Consider the following 19,752-nt stretch of genomic DNA (forward strand, 5'->3'; position numbering starts at 1 on the left):
AGCTTCTCATAAGCCAGAACAGATACCCATAGTTTGCACTGACGAGGGGCAATCACCCCAAAACACCGTGTCTGCATATTGGGATTCTGATCTGGCATTAAATCCTAAATGGGCTTTACACGCAACAACAACGCTAACTAGATGTCGTTGGGGTCGCGTAATTCGTGACGCACATCTGGCCTCGTTAGCGACATCGTTGTGCGTGACACGTACGAGCGACCGCTAATTATGCAAAATACTCACCAAATAATTGATTGTTGACACGTCGTCCATTTCCCAAATATCATTGCTGATTTTGGACGCAGGTTGTTGGTCGTTCCTGAGGCAGCGCACATTGCTATGTGTGACACCCCGGGAACGACGAACACTGTACCTGCGTCCTCCGGCAACGAGGTGGGCGTGACTTTCATGCGGCTGCTCTCCACCCCTCCGCTTCTATTGGACGACTGCCGTGTGACAACGCTGTGACGCCGCACGAACCACCCCCTTAGAAAAGAGGTTGTTCACTGGCCACAGCGACGTTGTTAGGAAGGTAAGTTCATGTGATGGGGCCTAGCAATATTGTGCGCCACGGGCAGTGATTTTCCCATGACGCACAAACAACAGGGGTGGGTGCTTTCATGAGCAACATCACTAGCGATATCGTAGCGTGTAAAGCAGCCTTTAGTCTTATGAAAAGGCTTGTTTAAAAAGCCACATTTGACTTTTAGGATTGCTACTTCCAATAGGTGGCGCTAGAGTTTGTCTCCTTCCTCATTGGAGGGACAATTCGATAGTAGTTGACAATTTGCCGCCAAAAGTCATGGCAAGGTCACATAAAGGGACTTAATGGGCATGGTTTCCCAACAGTATAAAAGGCTTACAAATGTCATTTTAAAGGTTGATGGGGTGTTTGTATCTGTGGATACACATTAGGCAGATTGTCCCATCAAAACGCTTCTCTTAGTGAGGATCGACTGGTAAAATTGCCAGTAGCCACACATGGGTCACTGTTACCTGTCCCGGCTGCATTGCCAGGCGCTCTTGCTTCCTTCTCCAATGGCCAGCTCCCACCTTTGTTATTTCGCACCGGAATAATACATAACCTGGAATGCAACACAGATGTCATCATCCAAAGGTCATGTCAGATGACTAAGCACTGTCTGAGAATTAGCTATTAGTGCATACTATGGACATAGCATTGGTGCAATCTGTGCAGCCACAAAGGGGCCTCCAGAGGTATGAAGACCATTTCTACCTCTAAACCAGGTGGGATTGTGCATTTTGATGAGCTCTTGGACGGCAAAGGGCCCCTATATTGTTTTTACACAGGGGCCCTGTGAAGATTTGAGGTCATGGTTTGTATTAATCCCCTAAGCAGGTTAACAATGCAACCATTTTTATTTATAATAGTCCTTATGCTCCTCCAGACAACAGATATCAACAATAGTCCTTAGGATACTTCTTCAAAAGCAGACGATGGATATCAACAATAGTCCTTAAGATAACTCCTCAAAAGTAGATGATGGATATCAACAATAGTCCTTAGGATAGTTCCTCAAAAGCAGATGATGGATATCAACAATAGTCCTTAGGATAGCTCCTCAAAAGCAGATGAACATCAACAATAGTCTTTAGGATAGCACCTCAAAAGCAGATGATGGATATCAACAATAGTCCTTAGGATACTTCCTCAAAAGCAGATGATGGATATCAACAATAGTCCTTAGGATAGCTCCTCAAAAGTAGATGATGGATATCAACAATAGTCCTTAGGATAGCTCCTCAAAAGCAGATGATGAACATTAACAATAGTCCTTAGGATATTTCTTCAAAAGCAGATGGTGGATATCAACAATAGTCCTTAGGATAGTTCCTCAAAAGCAGATGATGGATATCAACAATAGTCCTTAGGATAGCTCCTCAAAAGTAGATGATGGATATCAACAATAGTCCTTAGGATAGCTCCTCAAAAGCAGATGATGAACATTAACAATAGTCCTTAGGATATTTCTTCAAAAGCAGATGGTGGATATCAACAATAGTCCTTAGGATAGTTCCTCAAAAGCAGATGATGGATATCAACAATAGTCTATTTCCTCAAAAACAGACGATGGATATCAACAATAGCCCTTAGGATAGTTCCTCAAAAGCAGTTGATGGATAATCAACAATAGTCCTTAGGATAGTTCCTCAAAAGCAGACGATGAATATCAACAATAGTCCTTAGGATAGCTCCTCAAAAGCAGATGATGGATATCAACAATAGTCCTTAGGATAGTTCTTCAAAAGCATATGATGGGTATCAACAATAGACCTTAGATAGTTTCTCAAAACTAGATGATGAATATCAAGAATAGTCCTTAGGATATTTCCTCAAAAACAGATGATGGATATCAACAATAGTCCTTAGTATAGTTCCCCAAATCTAGTAGACGGATATCAACAATAGTCCCTAGGATAATTCCTTAATTCCAGATGACAGATGACCGTAGCACGTGTATCCGGCTGTAATCTATATAGTCCATTCATGGACCCCAGGACCTGGCCACAGCAACAGATCTTCCCCCTCCACGTCACAGCACTAACTCACTAACTAAGCATATGGCTCACTTTTCCATTTCTCCTGGTTTTAGGAGAGGTGCTCATGTCCCACCCCCTTAAACGTTTGTTACATGAACTCAAAATATGCAGAAGGTTAGAGAATCCCTGTCTGAAAAGAGATGTATTGGGGAAACCCCCTCCAGAGAGGAACAAAGATGTATGCAGGAAAATTAATCCTACTGCAGGCCTGATTACATTAGAGTCCATAGATGACACACTGTTCCAACCCCTTCCCCCTTCCAATTGTGTACAGACAAGTAATCCTTAAAATGATATGCAATTTTCTAATAAAACACAGCAAAACGGATCGACATAACCAGCACTACGTGCTAGTAAAAGTCCAAAAGTCTATATTTTCTGGCCAGCTCCTCACAGGCCCTCTTCTGCCTCTGTCCACAAGTTCCACTGCCACATGCTATCCAGACATTTAGCCATACTTCCCACTTGACCGTGCTGTGGAGAGTTGCCTGATTTTCTACTCAGCTGCTTTTGGGTGTTATCCAACAGCCAATTGTACTAAAATGACAGCTCCTGTTGTTCCTGTTGCTGTCCACACTCTCAATTCTGCCTGCATTTGCCTGAGTACGTCTCTGCTATCCCATAGTGTTTTCCACTCCCTCAACCAGGTTGCACCAAGATACCTGCTGCCTTACCCTTCCCTACTATTTCAATTTGATAACCACATGATCTCCTGCATGATGTTTGATTTGCAGCTCATCTCTGCTGTTTCCTTGTGTTATTGGCACTAATGCTTTTGTACTATTCACACATTTGGCCCTATTACATCTAGTGCTTCCAGCTACGCTTATGAGTCTGCTGTTCTGCTTATCCAGCTCAACTGATCCTGTTTCAATACCCCTTCCTTCCTTCCTTGGACTTCTGCTGGTGATATTTTTAGTTCCTTCAAGCCGAGGTTGCAAGCAGGTGGTTTGTACTCCTCTGTGGTATCGTGGCTGAAGCTTTGCTGAACCTGTACCTGAGTCATCTATCATAAGTAGTTCATGCTTTTCCCCCTGTGTTTGCTTCTTGTGTCATCTATACAGTTTAGTAGGGTTGACAAAGAGCTCATCCAACCCATTCCCTATTTAGGGCCCAGCACTAGGGATACCTAGGGTCAGGTTTCTTGCTTGGCACATAGGTGCGGAACCTATCTAGGGTGGTGAGGGACCCAAGGGACCAACAGTAGGTTTGGTCAGGGGTCACCATCTTCCCCTTCCCTAGACACAAGGTTTCCCTTCCCTTTCGCCATTCGCTTGGTACTTCTCTGTACCTAGCATGACACAAGGTCTCCAGTCCATGCTATTCACTTTGACCTATGGCTCAGTGAATCCACCTCGCAACGTGAGGCCATAACAATGACCATGAAATACCTGATCACTCTAAAGGGGGCTTTACATGCAACGACATCACTAATGAGATGTCGTTGGGGGTCACGGAATTCGTGACGCATATCTGGCCTCGTTAGCGACGTCGTTGCGTGTGAAATGCACGAACGACCGTTAACGATCAAAATTACTTACCTAATTGTTGATCGTTGACACGTCGTTCTAATCCCAAATATCATTGCTGTTGTAGGACGCAGGTTGTTCGTCGTTCCTGCGGCAGCACACATCGCTATGTGTGACACCGCAGGAACGAGGAACATCACTGTACCTGCAGTATATGCACTGTATCCGCAATGAGGAAGGAAGGAGGTGGGTGGGATGTTACGGCCGCTCATCTCCGCCCTTCCGCTTCTATTGGGTGGCTACTTAGAGACGTCGCTGTGACGCTGCACAAACTGCCCCCTTAGAAAGGAGGCGGTTTGCCGGCCACAGCGACGTCGCTAGGAAGGTAAGTATGTGTGATGGGTGTTAGCAATGTTGTGCGCCACGGGCAGCGACGGGGGCGGGTGCTTTCACCTAGCGATGTCGCTGCGTGTAAAGCAGCCTTTAGTCCTCCACTCTTTTCTGGCTTATTAAGGGAAAGGGTGAGACATATAGATGCTAATTGTTGTAATATGACAACCTATATAAATACTTTTCATCACTGTTAGACTAATATAAAAAAAATCACAAGCCACCTGCGGGAAAATTTAATTCCAAAAATAGTGTAATAAACCTTCATTTTTTTTTTTTATTTATTTTTTTTTTATTATTATTTTTTTTAGCAGTTGTTTTCCGAGATCCATTAGTGTCAATAAATGTCATCGGTCCATTACATTTAACACTGCTGGATGTCTGCTGTGAAATGTATGTAATCGCTCAATGCTTTGTAGCAGGTTACAGCGTAATGAGTAATACCATAAAGAATGGACTGTCAAAACGGCAACCTAGCGCAGCCTACGGCTAAATGGTGACCTATAAACAACATCTGGAAGGAGGACTCTTTCTAAGATTGTAAATGAGATCTGGAAATAGCAGTAATTACATTTTATAACACTCACTGTTCATTACCAATTAGGCCATGGTTGTATGCACCCTGCATTAATACTGGCCTAAATGACTAAGAATTACAAATGATCATTGTTCTCTTTGTCACAGGGGGGCATTTATTTTGCGCCTTTGCCATATTATAACTTTAGAGTTTAATTCTAGCATAAAAAGTACATAAATAACATAAATAATACTTGCAGAAAGTCACATTTCCTTAAGGGGATGATCTGTTTTTAGGTAATTACCCACAGAGGACAGACAAAAAGACTGATTGCACAATGCAGTCTGAACAGGTACAAAACTGCACATGACATATTATAACAAAAAAAGAAATTTGCACTCTGAAATGCTAAAGCATGCAAGCAATGTATGTAAGAATATAGATATGCATTACTGCTTAAGTAAATCTAGGAAACATTTAGATATTTAGCATACAAAAATGGCCATTTCGATATCTGCCCAGTAGCCACGTCAAGGCATACCTCTATACTGGGAACCTTCACTAAACTATCCCATCCCAGAGAGAGGTTTCAGTTTATTGTAAGTTCCCAGTATAGAGATTGCTCAGTAGCCACGTCAAGGCATATGTTTATACTGGGAACCTACACTAAACTATCCCATCCCAGAGAGAGGTTTCAGTTTATTGTAAGTTCCCAGTATAGAGATTGCTCAGTAGCCACGTCAAGGCATATGTTTATACTGGGAACCTACACTAAACTATCCCATCCCAGAGAGAGGTTTCAGTTTATTGTAAGTTCCCAGTATAGAGATTGCTCAGTAGCCACGTCAAGGCATATGTTTATACTGGGAACCTTCACTAAACTATCCCATCCCAGAGAGAGGTTTCAGTTTATTGTAAGTTCCCAGTATAGAGATTGCTCAGTAGCCACGTCAAGGCATATCTTTATACTGGGAACCTACACTAAACTATCCCATCCCAGAAAGAGGCTTCAGTGTATTGTAGGTTCCCAGTAATGAGATATGTCTTGACATGGCTACTGGGCAGATATCAAAATGACCTTTTTTGTATGCTAAATATCTCATCTCAATTTTTCATAGTTTTCATTAAGCAGTAATGCATATCTATATCCTTGCTAAAGCATTCAAACAATGAATGTAAGAATATAGATATGCATTACTACTAAAGGAAATCTAGGAAAAATTGAGATATTTAGCATACAAAAATGGCCATTTCGATATCTGCCCAGTAGCCACATCAAGGCATATCTCTATACTGGGAACCTACACTAAACTAACCCAGAGAAAGGCTTCCGTTTATTGTAGGTTCCCAGTATAGAGATATGCCTTGATTGTGGCTACTGGGCAGATATCAAAATGCTAAATATCTCATCTCAATTTTTCCTAGATTTCTTAAGCAGTAATGCATATTTATATTCTTGCATTCATGGTTTGCATGCTTTAGCATTTCAGAGTGCAACTGTCTTTTTTGTTATTATATGTCATGTTCAGTTTTGCACCTATTCAAAATGAATTTTGGGAGTGCCATCAGTCTTTTTGACTAGATTATGGAGTCATGCCCTCAGACTGTACATACCTCCCCCTTTAGCCACAGTTGAGCGACTTTATTCTCTAGTGGCAGGTTCCTACTTACCCATATGCATGGAGGATTGTAACCCAGAGAGAGGCTTCAGTGCAGTGTAGGTTCCGAGTATAGAGATATGCCTTGACGTGGCTACTGGGCAGATATCGAAATGGCCATTTTTCTATGCTAAATATCTCATCTCAATTTTTTCTAGATTTCTTAAGCAGTAATGCATATCTATAGTCTTGCATTCATTGTTTGCATGCTTTAACATTTCAGAGTGCAGCTGTCTTGTTTGTTATTATATGTCATGTTCAGTTTTGCACCTGTTCAGACTGCATTTTGGGAGTGCCGTCAGTCTTTTTATAATGTAAATTATAGATTCATGCCCTCAGACTGTGCACCCCTCCCCCCTTTAGCCACAGGTGACTTTATTCTCTAGTAGCAGGTTCCTACTTGCCCATATGTATGGAGGTTTGTAACCTACAGAGAGGCTTCAGTGCAGTGTAGGTTCCCAGTATAGAGATATACCTTGACATGGCTACTGGGCAGATATCGAAATGGCCATTTTTGTATGCCAAATATCTCAATTTTTCCTGGATTTCCTTAAGCAGTAATGCATGTCTGTATTCTTACATTCATTGTTTGCTTGCTTTAGCATTTCACAGTGCAACTGTCCTTTTTTGTTATCCACAGAGTATACCATAAATTCCTATTAATTGTGGGATGTACCACTGCCACCAGTAGGGAAAAGGGGAGAAATTTTGCAACATCCATAGACTTTAACACTACATCCAAAAGTGGTCGCCTCTCCAGATCAGTGTATGCAGAATATGAAAGCAGGGAAACAGAAAACGGGTCAGCGGGTGCCCATTCTAGTGATAGGTAGGGGTCCCTAGATTGGGTCATTCACCTGTCATGGATTCATGCACAGCCTGTGGATAAACCATAATCACCTGAAATGGAAATACCCTGCTAAAAACATTTTACATGTGGAATATTTATTGTTATTTGTGTACTTTTTATATTTGAGTCAAGGCCAGTTTTAGTGTGTAGTAATAGGGGTCAAGTGCCAATGTCAGTTTGATTGGTCTGAAGAAAGTTATAAAAGGAGTATTCTCAATCTATTAAATTATTAAATTAAGCAAGTTTGCAGTTGATTTGCTTTTTTCTATCTTCTGTAATTCTTCTGCAATGAGATCTTTTATCTTTCATAGTGTACAGCTGGTTTTCATGGACTTTGGCCACTAGTGTCTGCGCAGAACTTGTGCAGTAGCTACATTCCAGTTACTGCTAACATTTCTGCCACTTCTCTCCAGCACATTAATTTCTATAAAGCAGATAGATGCTGACCTCCCTCCACCTCCCTCTTAGCTCCTGCCAAGCTGCTGTTATCAATCTTGTAAAATCTTTAGCACATAGCTATTATAGCAGGTCTCGGCTCTCAGTGTCCAAAACCGTGTGCTTATTTAAATGCTCTGTTGTCAGCGGAACTTGTGTTTTATAGGTCTAGCCATACTACAGCACTGCTGTTCACCACCAGAACTGTCACTCAAGGAGAAATGCACCCTCCCCCCCAAAAAAAAAATATCTCATCAATATGAGATCAATGGGGGTGTCCCAACACCCCTTCAAATCAACTGTCCTGACTGGCGGCAGTGGTCAGATGATAGCAGTTGCGGAGTTGAACAGCATAGCTCCGTCAACTGTGTAGTGGCATCTGCCCGGTGCTACAGATCAGCTCCTATTCATTTACCACATAGTATACTATAAAACGGGGGAACAATTCCAAGTGTGGACAAATTGTTAAAAAACAGTATTTTGACATTTTTTTTGTGAATTTTTTTTACGGTGTACATTTTGTGGTAAAAATAAACTTGTAGTAAGATTTTCCTCATCTGTACGATTACGGCGATACCAAATATGTCCAATTTTTTATTATTTTATTAGTGAAAAACAAAAAAAAATCAGAACTCTGCCCCCAAAAATTGTTGGGTTGTGCCGCCATTTTCCAACACCCGTAATGTTTTTAATTTTCAGTCGATGGAGCCGTGTGATGGTTTATTTTTTGCAGAGCAAGACTACGTTTTTATTGATAACAAGTTGGGATGGATATGACGTTTTGATCGCTGGTTACAGCATTTTTTGTTGTTTTGCAGCAACCAAAAAGCTTAATTTTCGCATTTGTGATTTTGTTTTGTTTACAGTTTTTACCAATTGGTTTATTATTTTTATATTTTGATTGCTCGGACTTTCTGAATATGTTGATACCACATATGTGTATTTTTTCAGTGTCTTTATTTTTAATGGGGTGATTTTAACTTTTACTGTTTTTTCATATTTTTTAATTTTTTTTTTAACAGTCCCCTTAAGGGACTATAATCTGGGATCATCTGATTGCTTGTGCAATATATACGAGTGCCACAGCATTGCAACTTGTAGTGAAAATCACAGTCTCCTCTGAAGCCCGGCTGCAGGCAGATTTCAAGAGAGAGCTGTAATGACAGGCTTGGAGGTCTTCAGCAGACCCCCGGCTGTCATAGTTAACCATAGTTGACCCACAATCACAACACGCGTATGTGGGTCTCCTGAGGATTCAGTCGCCACAAGGTACTGCACCTCACTTAAGGAGCAGTATTCATCTTGGATGCGCAGGAGATACTCCCCGGTAACAACCACAACCAACACATAACACGGGGGTTCTGTCACTATGGCCGGGCTAGGGTAGGAGCTGGGGTGGCCATCATGAGGTACAGGACCTCATGCCCACTAGTTAGGAACCCGGAAGGCGGGGCTTCCACAAGGGGAAGTTAGGAGCCATCCAACACACAATAGGCAATCAGCACCGGACAGTGTTCGTGTGAGGTCGCACTTGGGAGGAGTATCAGACAACGAACAGTTAGGGGCCCGTGGTCTGGCGCTGGAGGCTCGACCCGGGTTCTTAGGAAACGAAGGGGAATCCCAGGGTTCGCGGGGAGTGCAGCAGGGACCCGTGACCCGTTCCACGGCCCAGGAGCTGGAGTGGAGGGAGACCACAGAAAGGAGACTAACAGAAGGGACCGCCGGTCACGACCTCCAAAGTATCTGGGACCGGCTGGAGCCCATCACAGCGGGGATCGGCACTTTCCCACAGCTGAATATGTGAGCAGTGAGTAAAGAGACCTTGAACTGCACCTTTTGTGTCATCCCGTTATTGCCGGCGCCCATGTGACGCCCTGGACTAGCCATGTAGTCACAAACACAACATCACACACACCCCCTTCCCTGGATAGTCAACAACAGTCAAACAAAATCCTTGTTGCCTCCCTCCAGGGTCTGATGTCCACACCAGGTGGAGCGGAGCCAGGCGGGTGGCCCCACCCACCGAGGAGTTCACAGGCCTGGAGGCGGGAAAAGCAGTTAGTTAAGTTTGGAGTTGAAAGTGACAGGACAGAAACTGTGAGTGTCTGGGTAGGAGCCCAGGCACTGTCAGCAAAGTCGGCAGATGGTGGTGGCCGTCTGCAGGAGTTAGTGGATCTCTGCAGAACCGTAGGACCAGGGTCGGGCGGTGGCCCGCCGGTACCGAACCGGGCAGCGGAGGGAAGCTAAGAACAAAGGCAGGGTACTCAGACCCCGACCAGGCTAGGAGTCGCTGAAAAGGTCAAATCCGACAGTGACCGGAACCCCAGGAGTTCCCTAACACCCAAAACTCGACAGAAGGCAACAGTCCACACAATGAGGATAAAAAGCCACCGCCATAGGCTAGAGATCCAAGGGCCAGCGCCTGCGGGCAAACGGGCTCCTTTGGTACTTACACGCCGGGGAGCGGACTACCAGTGGGAAACCATCAGAGTCAATACTTTCTACAACGGTGCAGGGAAAGACAGCCACCATCAACCTGTCCGGGGAGAGCAAAGACACTGCAGCCGGCTGCGGGACCCGTCCATCCAGCCGTTTGGTTTACCAGAGACTCTGTGAATCTGTGCTTGAGTGAGTACAACAGTGCCATCCCTGCAACCTGCACCCCGGCCTTCTAGCCTCCCCGTACCACTACCGGGCCCCGGGATCACCAACCCCTACCCACGGAGGGGGAACCAACATTCTAGCTGCTCCCTGCCATCGCTCCCGGGATCCCCGTCATCAGCAGCGGTGGTGCCCATTATCGCCACGACCCGTGGGTGGCGTCACGAACTATCTCCCCAAGCCAACCACCCCCCTTTTCACTCGTGGGCGAGGAGCGCTGCTCGACTCCCCGGGTCCGGCCCACCGCTCGAGCCACCAAGCAGCAGCAGCCCCGGACCTGAGCGTAGCGAGCGTGGCCCCTCCGCCCGCGACACCCACACCATCGCGCCCACAGTGCTATCGGCGTCTGAGAAACTACCACCACCATCATCCTCCCTGGGGCACAGCTCTGGCTGTGGAGAGCTGACCCATCCGAGCTGCGTAGTCATCCGCCCCAGCAGAGAAGTCCTGCAGTGGTGGCTCATATTGGCCGCACATCACAGATGGTGTCACGAACAATCACTACCTCCATCGTCCCCATCCCCAGCCATTTTATTGACACCCGGGATCATGGAACCGGGCGAGGCCACCGCGGCATTCCAGGAGAAGCACCGCGGCCTGGCGACAAGTAACCCCCGACCCCGTGGGCGCGTTACTTAAAATGGCACACACCCATTCCGGCACATGTTAAATCCCCCTGTCAGAATTTCACAGGGGAATTTAACAGGTTAACAATCGCGGGCAGATCTCCACTTTACCCACGATTGTTAGCGCCAGGTCCTGGCTGTAGCACACAGCTATCACCTGCTGAGTATGGAGCAGGCTCACCCCATGAGCCCGCTCCAAACACCCATTTCTGGCTTTCGTAAAAAAGGGTTAACCACAACTAGACACCATTTTCGATCTCTTGCCCTGTACTGGTCCGTACTGCAGCATTATATGGGCAATATCATAAGGACACTGTCACTATGGGATGATATGGCGCCATTATTTAAACCATGTATGGCATTATAATTTTGGCACCAGGTGGCTGTAGTGTAAGACATAAAAAAGTCAAAGTAAAAAAAATGTCTACACTTACCATTGTGAGGGTGAATGGATGGTTTTCCAGAGCGGACACTCTTGGGCACTGTAGAATGATGTACTAGAAAATTGAAAGAGGACAAAATTACGGGAAAAAAAAGGAGCGATAAAGTTAAGGTTCCGCCTCTATTACACCATTACGAAGGGAAGCTGAAGACAGCCTGGGGGTGATGGCGGGGAATCACATTTCTGCCAGTACAATTCTAGTATCACCATCTGTCCCATAGAATTAAAAGGGTTATTCAAGTTGTTAGGATTGGTGGTGGTGGGGGGCCAAAACTCCGGGACCCTCATCGATCCAAAGAGTGGGGCTATGAAATTATCCATCTGAAAGAAACCGTGACTAACACTTCTGGAAATAATAGAGGGCTTCATTCGGAAATTAATTAATTAATTTAATTAATTAATTAATAATTATTATTTCTATAGCACTAACATATTTTGCGGCACTTTACAATTTAGAGGAGACATGTACCGACAATGAGACATTACAGAATAACACAATTCATCAGATACCAAAAGGACTGAGGGTCCTGCTCACGAGCTACAATCTATGAGGAAATAGGGGGCACTAGAGGTAAAGGGTAAAAAATGCTTGTGTTGTCTGGTCCAGCCATCAATATTATAAATAGGGGATTCACATAACGCTGCCGGTATGTACAACTGCAGGTACAGAGGGGTATTAGGTACATAGAGGGTGTAAACAGATGATAAAAAGGACAAGATTTAGTGTAAATCTTTTGTCAGGGCCAAAAGGGAATAGTTAGTTACGTGAGGTCAGGGAATAGGCCAGTCTAACGATATGCTTCCTTAGGGCCCGCTGGGTATTGGGAATTAATCCAATTGTCCTGTGTAATGCATTCCAGAGAATTGGTGCAGCTTGTGAGAAGTCTTGGAGACGGGAGTGGGAGGTTAGGACTATTGAGGATGTCAGTATTAGGTCATTAGTGGAATGGAAGGCATGGGTAGGCTTTTAGACAAGCATGAATAAGTGTCAAGGATGTGTTATGGCCTGTCACAGAGTTGTCACGGCCGGCTGACAATCCAGTGGCAGAGAGTATTAGAAAATCCCAGAGATTGGCAGCACGTGTTGTTATCTGACAGTTCCTTGTTTCTGTAGCAGGAGATTTTATATTCCTGGGAAACTGTCAGTTTTTCCTCTCAGTTGCCATCCTCTGACTTCCTTTATAAACCTCACCCTGGGTTGGTTTGGGTGCGGTTTATAGTTGTTCCTGGCTGTGGTCTGTAGCAGTAGTCTCCTCTTCTTGTTCTGGAGACTTCTGTGGTAGATGCTCTTAAGACTTCCTTCATAAACCTCGCCCTGGGGTGGTTTGGGTGCTGCGGTTTATAGTCATTCCTGACTGTGGTCTGCAGGGTCATCTCCTCTTGTTGTTCCAGAAACTTTTGTGGTAGTTGCTCCTAAGATAAGTGTTTGACTTTTGCCATTTACCTGGGCTCAGCTGGAAGCATTTGTGTTTCCCCTGTATTGTTTCCTTTTGTCTCTTAGGCGTTAGTGGTGCTGAACAGTGCTCAAACCCGCAATCTTTACTTAGGGCTCAGATCAAGGTTTGCCTAGGGTGAGGTATTCCTGCTCAGAGACAGATGTGGAACCTGTACACGGTTGGTGAGGGCAGTGAGGGTGAGCTGCAGGTTATTGTCAGGGGTCACCTCTTCTCCCCTTTCTTTAGCTATAAGGCATTCCTTTTCCCTTCCCTTTGTATTGTACTATATGGCCGGTATAGCTTCTATCTCCAGCCGTGACAGTGAGAAGATAATAGTGTGGTGCAAGACTGGAGAGCTTTGGGGATTAGAGTGATAAATTTATATTGGACTCTGTAGCAGATGGGCAACCAGTGCAATGACTGGCACAGAGTGGAGGCATCGGTGTAGTGGCTGGACAAGAATACAATCCTGGCTGCTTCATTAAGGATGGACTGGAGACAGGAAAGTTTAGTATGAGGGAAGGTGATTAGTAGACTGTTGCAAAAGTCCAGATGAGCATGAATAAGAGCGACAGTAAGAGTTTTGCAGAGTCAATTGTAAGAAAAGGTCAATTTAATAGATGTTTTTGAGGTGTAGGTGGCATGAGGTTATGTCCAACAACCTCATAGAAAATGAATGATGTACTCACATGCCTCCATTCCACAGGGGTGTTCAGAGCCCCATTCTTAGGATTGGTGGGGTGTACCTTTAGTTGGACCACCACCAGTCCGCAAGTCATCACCTTTCCTAACTTTTAACGATGGCAATGCCAACTAGGCTGGTTGAATACCAGGTAAGTGTCAAATCCACAGGTTTGATGTTATATGTTCATATGAGGAGGACATAAAGGTGATTACTTTGCTCCTGAAGATGTGATCTTAGCAGAGAGTCATTTGTATATTAAGTTTTGTGGATGCAGTATATGAAGAAAGATTAGCTTCCCACTGTGCTCACCTGACCAGGTCTCGCTTTGAAATGATCTTTAATCATTCTGATCTCGATGACATTACAAGGATGGTGGATGACGGAGGTGATGGTCACCGGCTTGGTGCTTCGGAAGAATCGGTATAACCGTTCTGCGCAGTACAAGCATAAAGGTGCCGAAATCCACAGCCAAGTCTAAGAAGGAAAAGATGAGCTGAGAAAGTCTCAAATGGCATGTACAGTGAGAAAACAGAGACTATAATCAAATGTGCGAAAAGGTAAATGTGCACACCCTCGAGACCCCATAATGGGCACTAACATGATTAAGCGGTTGAGCATAAAGAGCTATCGCTGGGGGAAAAACAGAATTATTTCTACACATACATTAATGATTATGCAATAGATATAAGATTATGCAAATTGGATAATTATGGGATTATGCAGTCTTACAAGGGTTGTCCATCTGAAAAATTGTATTTAGATGTGTTTCTAATAAATAAATATAGCAATAAGCAATATATCACTTAGTAATGTTTTTGTACTAGAAAATGTGTCTTGCTGAATAAGAACAGATCTAGGATATTCTGGCACATAAAGCTGTATTTTGTCATCTAACTTGACATCGGTCACTGATTTATGCAATATTAATCCTCTGAAATGGTTATTCTCAACATGTATCGTCAGGAGCTTACAGCTCTTTGGTCTCTTCACTTCCTTGTTGTTGGGGGGGCGGATGCTGAGTGACAGTTCTCATTCAGTAGGATCGTCCTTCTGCTAAGCTTATCGTCCTTTTATGAAACTTTCAGGTCTGCCAGTGCTTGGTCTGAAAACTTACTCCGTGACTCACTGAAAACAGGAGATTTATCACGGAGTAAAGGCCGCTTTACACGCTGCGATATCGGTCCCGATATCGTTAGCGTGGGTACCCGTCCCCATCTGTTGTGCAACACGGGCAAATCGCTGCCCGTGGCGCACAACATCGCGCAGACCCGTCACACATACTTACCTGCCCGGCGACGTCGCTGTGACTGGCAAACCGCCTCCTTTCTAAGGGGGCGGTCCGTGCGGCGTCACAGCGACGTCACTGAGCGGCCGCCCAATAGAAGCGGAGGGGCGGAGATGAGTGGCCGGAACATCCCGCCCACCTCCTTCCTTCCTCATAGCGGCCGGGAGGCAGGTAAGGAGAGGTTCCTCGTTCCTGCGGCGTCACACGCAGCGATGTGTGCTGCCGCAGGAGCGACAAACTACATCGTTAGTGCTGCAGTAACGATAATCGAGAATGGACCCCCATGTCACCGATGAGCGATTTTGCACGTTTTTGCAATGATGCAAAATCGCTCATCGGTGTCACACGCAGCAACTTCGCTAATGCGGCCGGATGTGCGTCACAAATTCCGTGACCCCAACGACTCCGCATTAGCAATGTCGCAGCATGTAAAGCCCCCTTAAGTTTTCAGAACAAGCATTAACAGACCTGAAAGTTTCATAATAGCACGATTAAGACAGAGGTAAAGCTTGATCTGACCACGTAAGTGGTGTCAATCTGAGGAGATTGCTCAGTATGCAAATTGAGGGAGACGTAATGGTGCACCAAGCTCATGGCCACACCAAGGGTACTGTAACACCTATACCGGCATAGTGCGGTCCTGCCTCATCTCTTCCTTTTTAACTATGTTTGTTAAATTGGTTGCTTTAGACACCCATGGTGTTGTCTGTGACAGGTTTTTCTTGATTCCAATAATATGTATATTTTTCCCCAATCCTTTGTATGGTGATCCCTCATTAATGGCACTTCTCTCTCTCCTTGTCTTAATTATGCAATTCCAGTGCCAGGGGTGATCCCAGAAGTGAGGTTGGTGCCCTCCTACATTTATACCACATCGTCAACAGATTATCAAATTGACAGATTCCATGGATGGACCTTATGCCTATTATTGAATAAAAGAGCGGTTATATTACTACTAGATGGTGGCCCAATTCTAGCGCATCGGGTATTCTAGAATATGTACACTGTGTGCAGATTTATTAGGCAAATGAGTATTTTGATCACATGATACTTTTTATACATGTCGTCCTACTCCAAGCTGTATAGGCTGAGAGCCAACTACCAATTAAGTAAATCAGGTGATGTGCCTCTCTGTAATGAGGAGGGGTGCGGTGTAATGACATCAACACCCTATATAAGGGGTGCTTAATTATTAGGCAACTTCCTTTCCTTTGGCAAAATGGGTCAGAAGAGAGATTTGACGGGCTCTGAAAAGTCCAGAATTGTGAGATGTGTTGCAGAGGGATGCAGCAGTCTTGAAATTGCCAAACTTTTGAAGCGTGATCACCGAACAATCAAGCGTTTCATGGCAAATAACCAACAGGGACGCAAGAAGCGTGAGGGCAAAAAAGGCGCAAAATAACTGCCCATGAATTGAGGAAAATCAAGCGTGAAGCTGCCAAGATGCCATTTGCCACCAGTTTGGCCATATTTCAGAGCTGCAACGTTACTGGAGTATCAAAAAGCACAAGGTGTGCCATACTCAGGGACATGGCCAAGGTAAGGAAGGCTGAAAACCACCACCTCTGAACAAGAAACATAAGATAAAAGGTCAAGACCGGGACAAGAAATATTTTAAGACTGATTTTTCAAAGGTTTTATGGACTGATGAAATGAGAGTGACTCTTGATGGGCCAGATGGATGGGCCAGAGGCTGGATCAGTAAAGGGCAGAGAGCTCCACTCCGACTCAGACGCCAGCAAGGTGGAGGTGGGAACTGGTATGGGCTGGGATCATCAAAGATGAACTTGTGGGACCTTTTCGGGTTGAGGATGAAGTGAAGCTCAACTCCCAGACCTACTGCCAGTTTCTGGAAGACAACTTCTTCAAGCAGTGGTACAGGAAGAAGTCGGTATCGTTCAAGAAAAACATGACTTTCATTCAGCACAATGGTACATCACATGCATCCAACTACTCCACAGCGTGTCTGACCAGTAAAGATCTAAAAGATAAAAAAATAATGATATGGCCCCTTTGTTCACCTGATCTGAACCCCATAGAGAACCTGTGGTCCCTCATAAAATGTGATATCTACAGGGAGGGAAAACAGTACACCTCTGGGAGCAGTGTCTGGAGGCTGTGGTGGCTGCTGCACGCAATGTTGATCGCAAACAGATCAAGTCACTGACAGAATCTATGGAAGGTCGGCTGCTGAGTGTCATCAAAAAGAAAGGGGTATATATTGGTCACTAATTTTTGGGGGTTTTGTTTTTGCATGTTTATGTCTAAATTTTGTGCAGTTATATTGGTTTACCTGGTGAAAATAAACAAGTGAGATGGGAATAGATTTGGTTTTTATTAAATTCTTAATAATTCTGCACAGTAATAGTTACCTGCACAAACAGATATCCTCCTAAAGCCTGCTTTACACCTTACAATTAGGTATGCGATCTCATTTGCGATGTGACCCGCCCAGGTCGCATATGCGATTTAATGAGATTGCACATAGGTCGTTCATTTGCTGTCACACGTGCGTTAGTAGTCTATGTTAAATTGATCAATTTTGTGTGCGCTCCTTTAGATCATGTGTTCTGTGACGTATGCATTGGGCACCTTTTTTTTTTTTTTTTCTTTATTTATTGACTTGCCAAGCGTGTGTAATGTGTAGGGATGCGGTTTTACTATGTCATCTGCCATTCAGCTCTGCTACATGCCCGCTAACAGCAGACACAGACAGCCATGTAGCAGAGCTGAATGGCAGATGACAGCAGACACAGACAGCCATGCAGCAGAGCTTAATGGCAGATGACAGCAGACACAGACAGAGCCGCACTGTCAGAATGAACTCGGGTGAACTTCACCCGACTTCATTGTCATGCTGCGGCTCTGTCTGTGTAGCGCCCTGATTAGCGGTCACCAGTGAAGGACTCACCGGTGACCGCTAATCTCCTGAGTAAGTGAATTGAGCAGCCCTCTCTCATACTCACCAATCCCCGATCCCCGGCGCTGCACGGCATTCACACTGCTCCGGCGGCTTTTACTATTTTGAAAAAGCCGGCCGCCCATTAAACAATCTCGTATTCCCTGCTTTCCCCGCCCACCGGCGCCTATGATTGGTTACAGTGAGACACGCCCCCACGCTGAGTGACAGGTGTCTCACTGCACCCAATCACAGCAGCCGGTGGGCGTGTCTATACTGTGTAGTGAAATAAATAATTAAATAATTTAAAAAAACGGCGTGCGGTCCCCCCCAATTTTAATGCCAGCCAGATAAAGCCATACGGCTGAAGGCTGGTATTCTCAGGATGGGGAGCTCCACATTATGGGGAGCCCCCCAGCCTAACAATATCAGCCAACAGCCGCCCAGAATTGCCGCATACATTATATGCGACAGTTCTGGGACTGTACCCGGCTCTTCCCGATTTGCCCTGGTGCGTTGGCAAATCGGGGTAATAAGGAGTTATTGGCAGCCCATAGCTGCCAATAAGTCCTAGATTAATCATGTCAGGCGTCTATGAGACACCCTCCATGATTAATCTGTAAATTACAGTAAATAAACACACACGCCAGAAAAAATCCTTTATTAGAAATAAAAAACACACACATATACCCTGGTTCACCACTTTAATCAGCCCCAAAAGGCCCTCCTTGTCCGGCGTAATCCAGGATGCTCCAGCGTCGCTTCCAGCGTTGCTGCATGGAGGTGACCGGAGCTGCAGAAGACACAGCCGCTCCGGTCACCTCCACGCAGGTAATGAAGACAGCCGCGCGATCAGCTGCTGTCACTGAGGTTACCCGCTGTCACTGGATCCAGCGGTGGCCGCGGGTAACCTCAGTGACAGCTCAGCTGATCGCACTACTCACCGCCGCTCCTATCACCTACACGCAGCAACTGAGGTGAGTAGCGCGATCAGCTGAGCTGTCAGTGAGGTTACCCGCGGCCACCGCTGGATCCAGTGACAGCGGGTAACCTCAGTGACAGCAGCTGATCGCGCGGCTGTCTTCATTAGCTGTGTGGAGGTGACCGGAGCGGCTGTGTCTGCTGCAGCTCCGGTCACCTCCATGCAGCAGCGCTGGAAGCGACGCTGGAGCATCCTGGATTACGCCGGACATGGAGGGCTTTTTGGGGCTGATTAAAGTGGTGAACCAGGGTATATGTGTGTGTTTTTTATTTCTAATAAAGGATTTTTTCTGGCGTGTGTGTGTTTATTTACTGTAATTCAGGGGCATGTCAGTGTTTTACTGAATGCACCCTGACTGCTGTGCCCGGGTAGTAAGGGGTTAAGTCCCCCTCGCATGTCCGATTCTCCCTCCTCCCCTTCCAAAGGGTTTGTCCAATGGGAATGTTCCCATAATCCCTTTCTTCCCCCCTATAAATATTCCCTCTTTTCCGGGATCCGGTCTCTCCTCACCTTGTGAGATCCGGACGGTGCTGTAAGTAGCCTTCCCGGTGAGAGATGACCGATTTGCTCAATCAGGCTGTCAGGGACAGACTCAGGAGGGAGGGAGATGCGTGGCTTGCTGCTATATTGGGTGAGCAGCGTTCCCCTCCCCCTGAGGCTCAACCGCACGCTCCGGCCGGCGGGCGGCCTGCCCGCACAATCCGCCCTCCGGAGCGTCTCAGCCCTGCATGTAGCTCCCCACTGCGCATGCGCGCGGGGCGCGCGCGCGCCCGGCGTGCACGCGTTCCTCGTGCACGGCGGGCGCGCGCGAATCGCCCTGTGGCGTCCCCACACCCGCCCCCAGCTGTGAACGCG

The 19,752-nt window shown here is 45.7% G+C and overlaps 1 protein-coding gene across 1 annotated transcript in view; it reads right to left on the minus strand.

The window, feature by feature from the left end:
* NOX4 (NADPH oxidase 4) overlaps positions 1-19,752 on the minus strand; it is a 369,265-nt gene that overhangs the window by 151,301 nt on the left and 198,212 nt on the right. The window contains exons 10-11 of the mRNA XM_075334714.1: positions 14,041-14,205; positions 11,603-11,665 (exon numbers count right to left, since the gene is read on the minus strand). Of these exons, the coding sequence (XP_075190829.1) occupies positions 11,603-11,665; positions 14,041-14,205 (228 nt within the window). The remainder of the gene's footprint in view (positions 1-11,602; positions 11,666-14,040; positions 14,206-19,752) is intronic.

Source organism: Anomaloglossus baeobatrachus, chromosome 2, assembly GCF_048569485.1.
Source record: "Anomaloglossus baeobatrachus isolate aAnoBae1 chromosome 2, aAnoBae1.hap1, whole genome shotgun sequence".
Taxonomy (NCBI): domain Eukaryota; kingdom Metazoa; phylum Chordata; class Amphibia; order Anura; family Aromobatidae; genus Anomaloglossus; species Anomaloglossus baeobatrachus.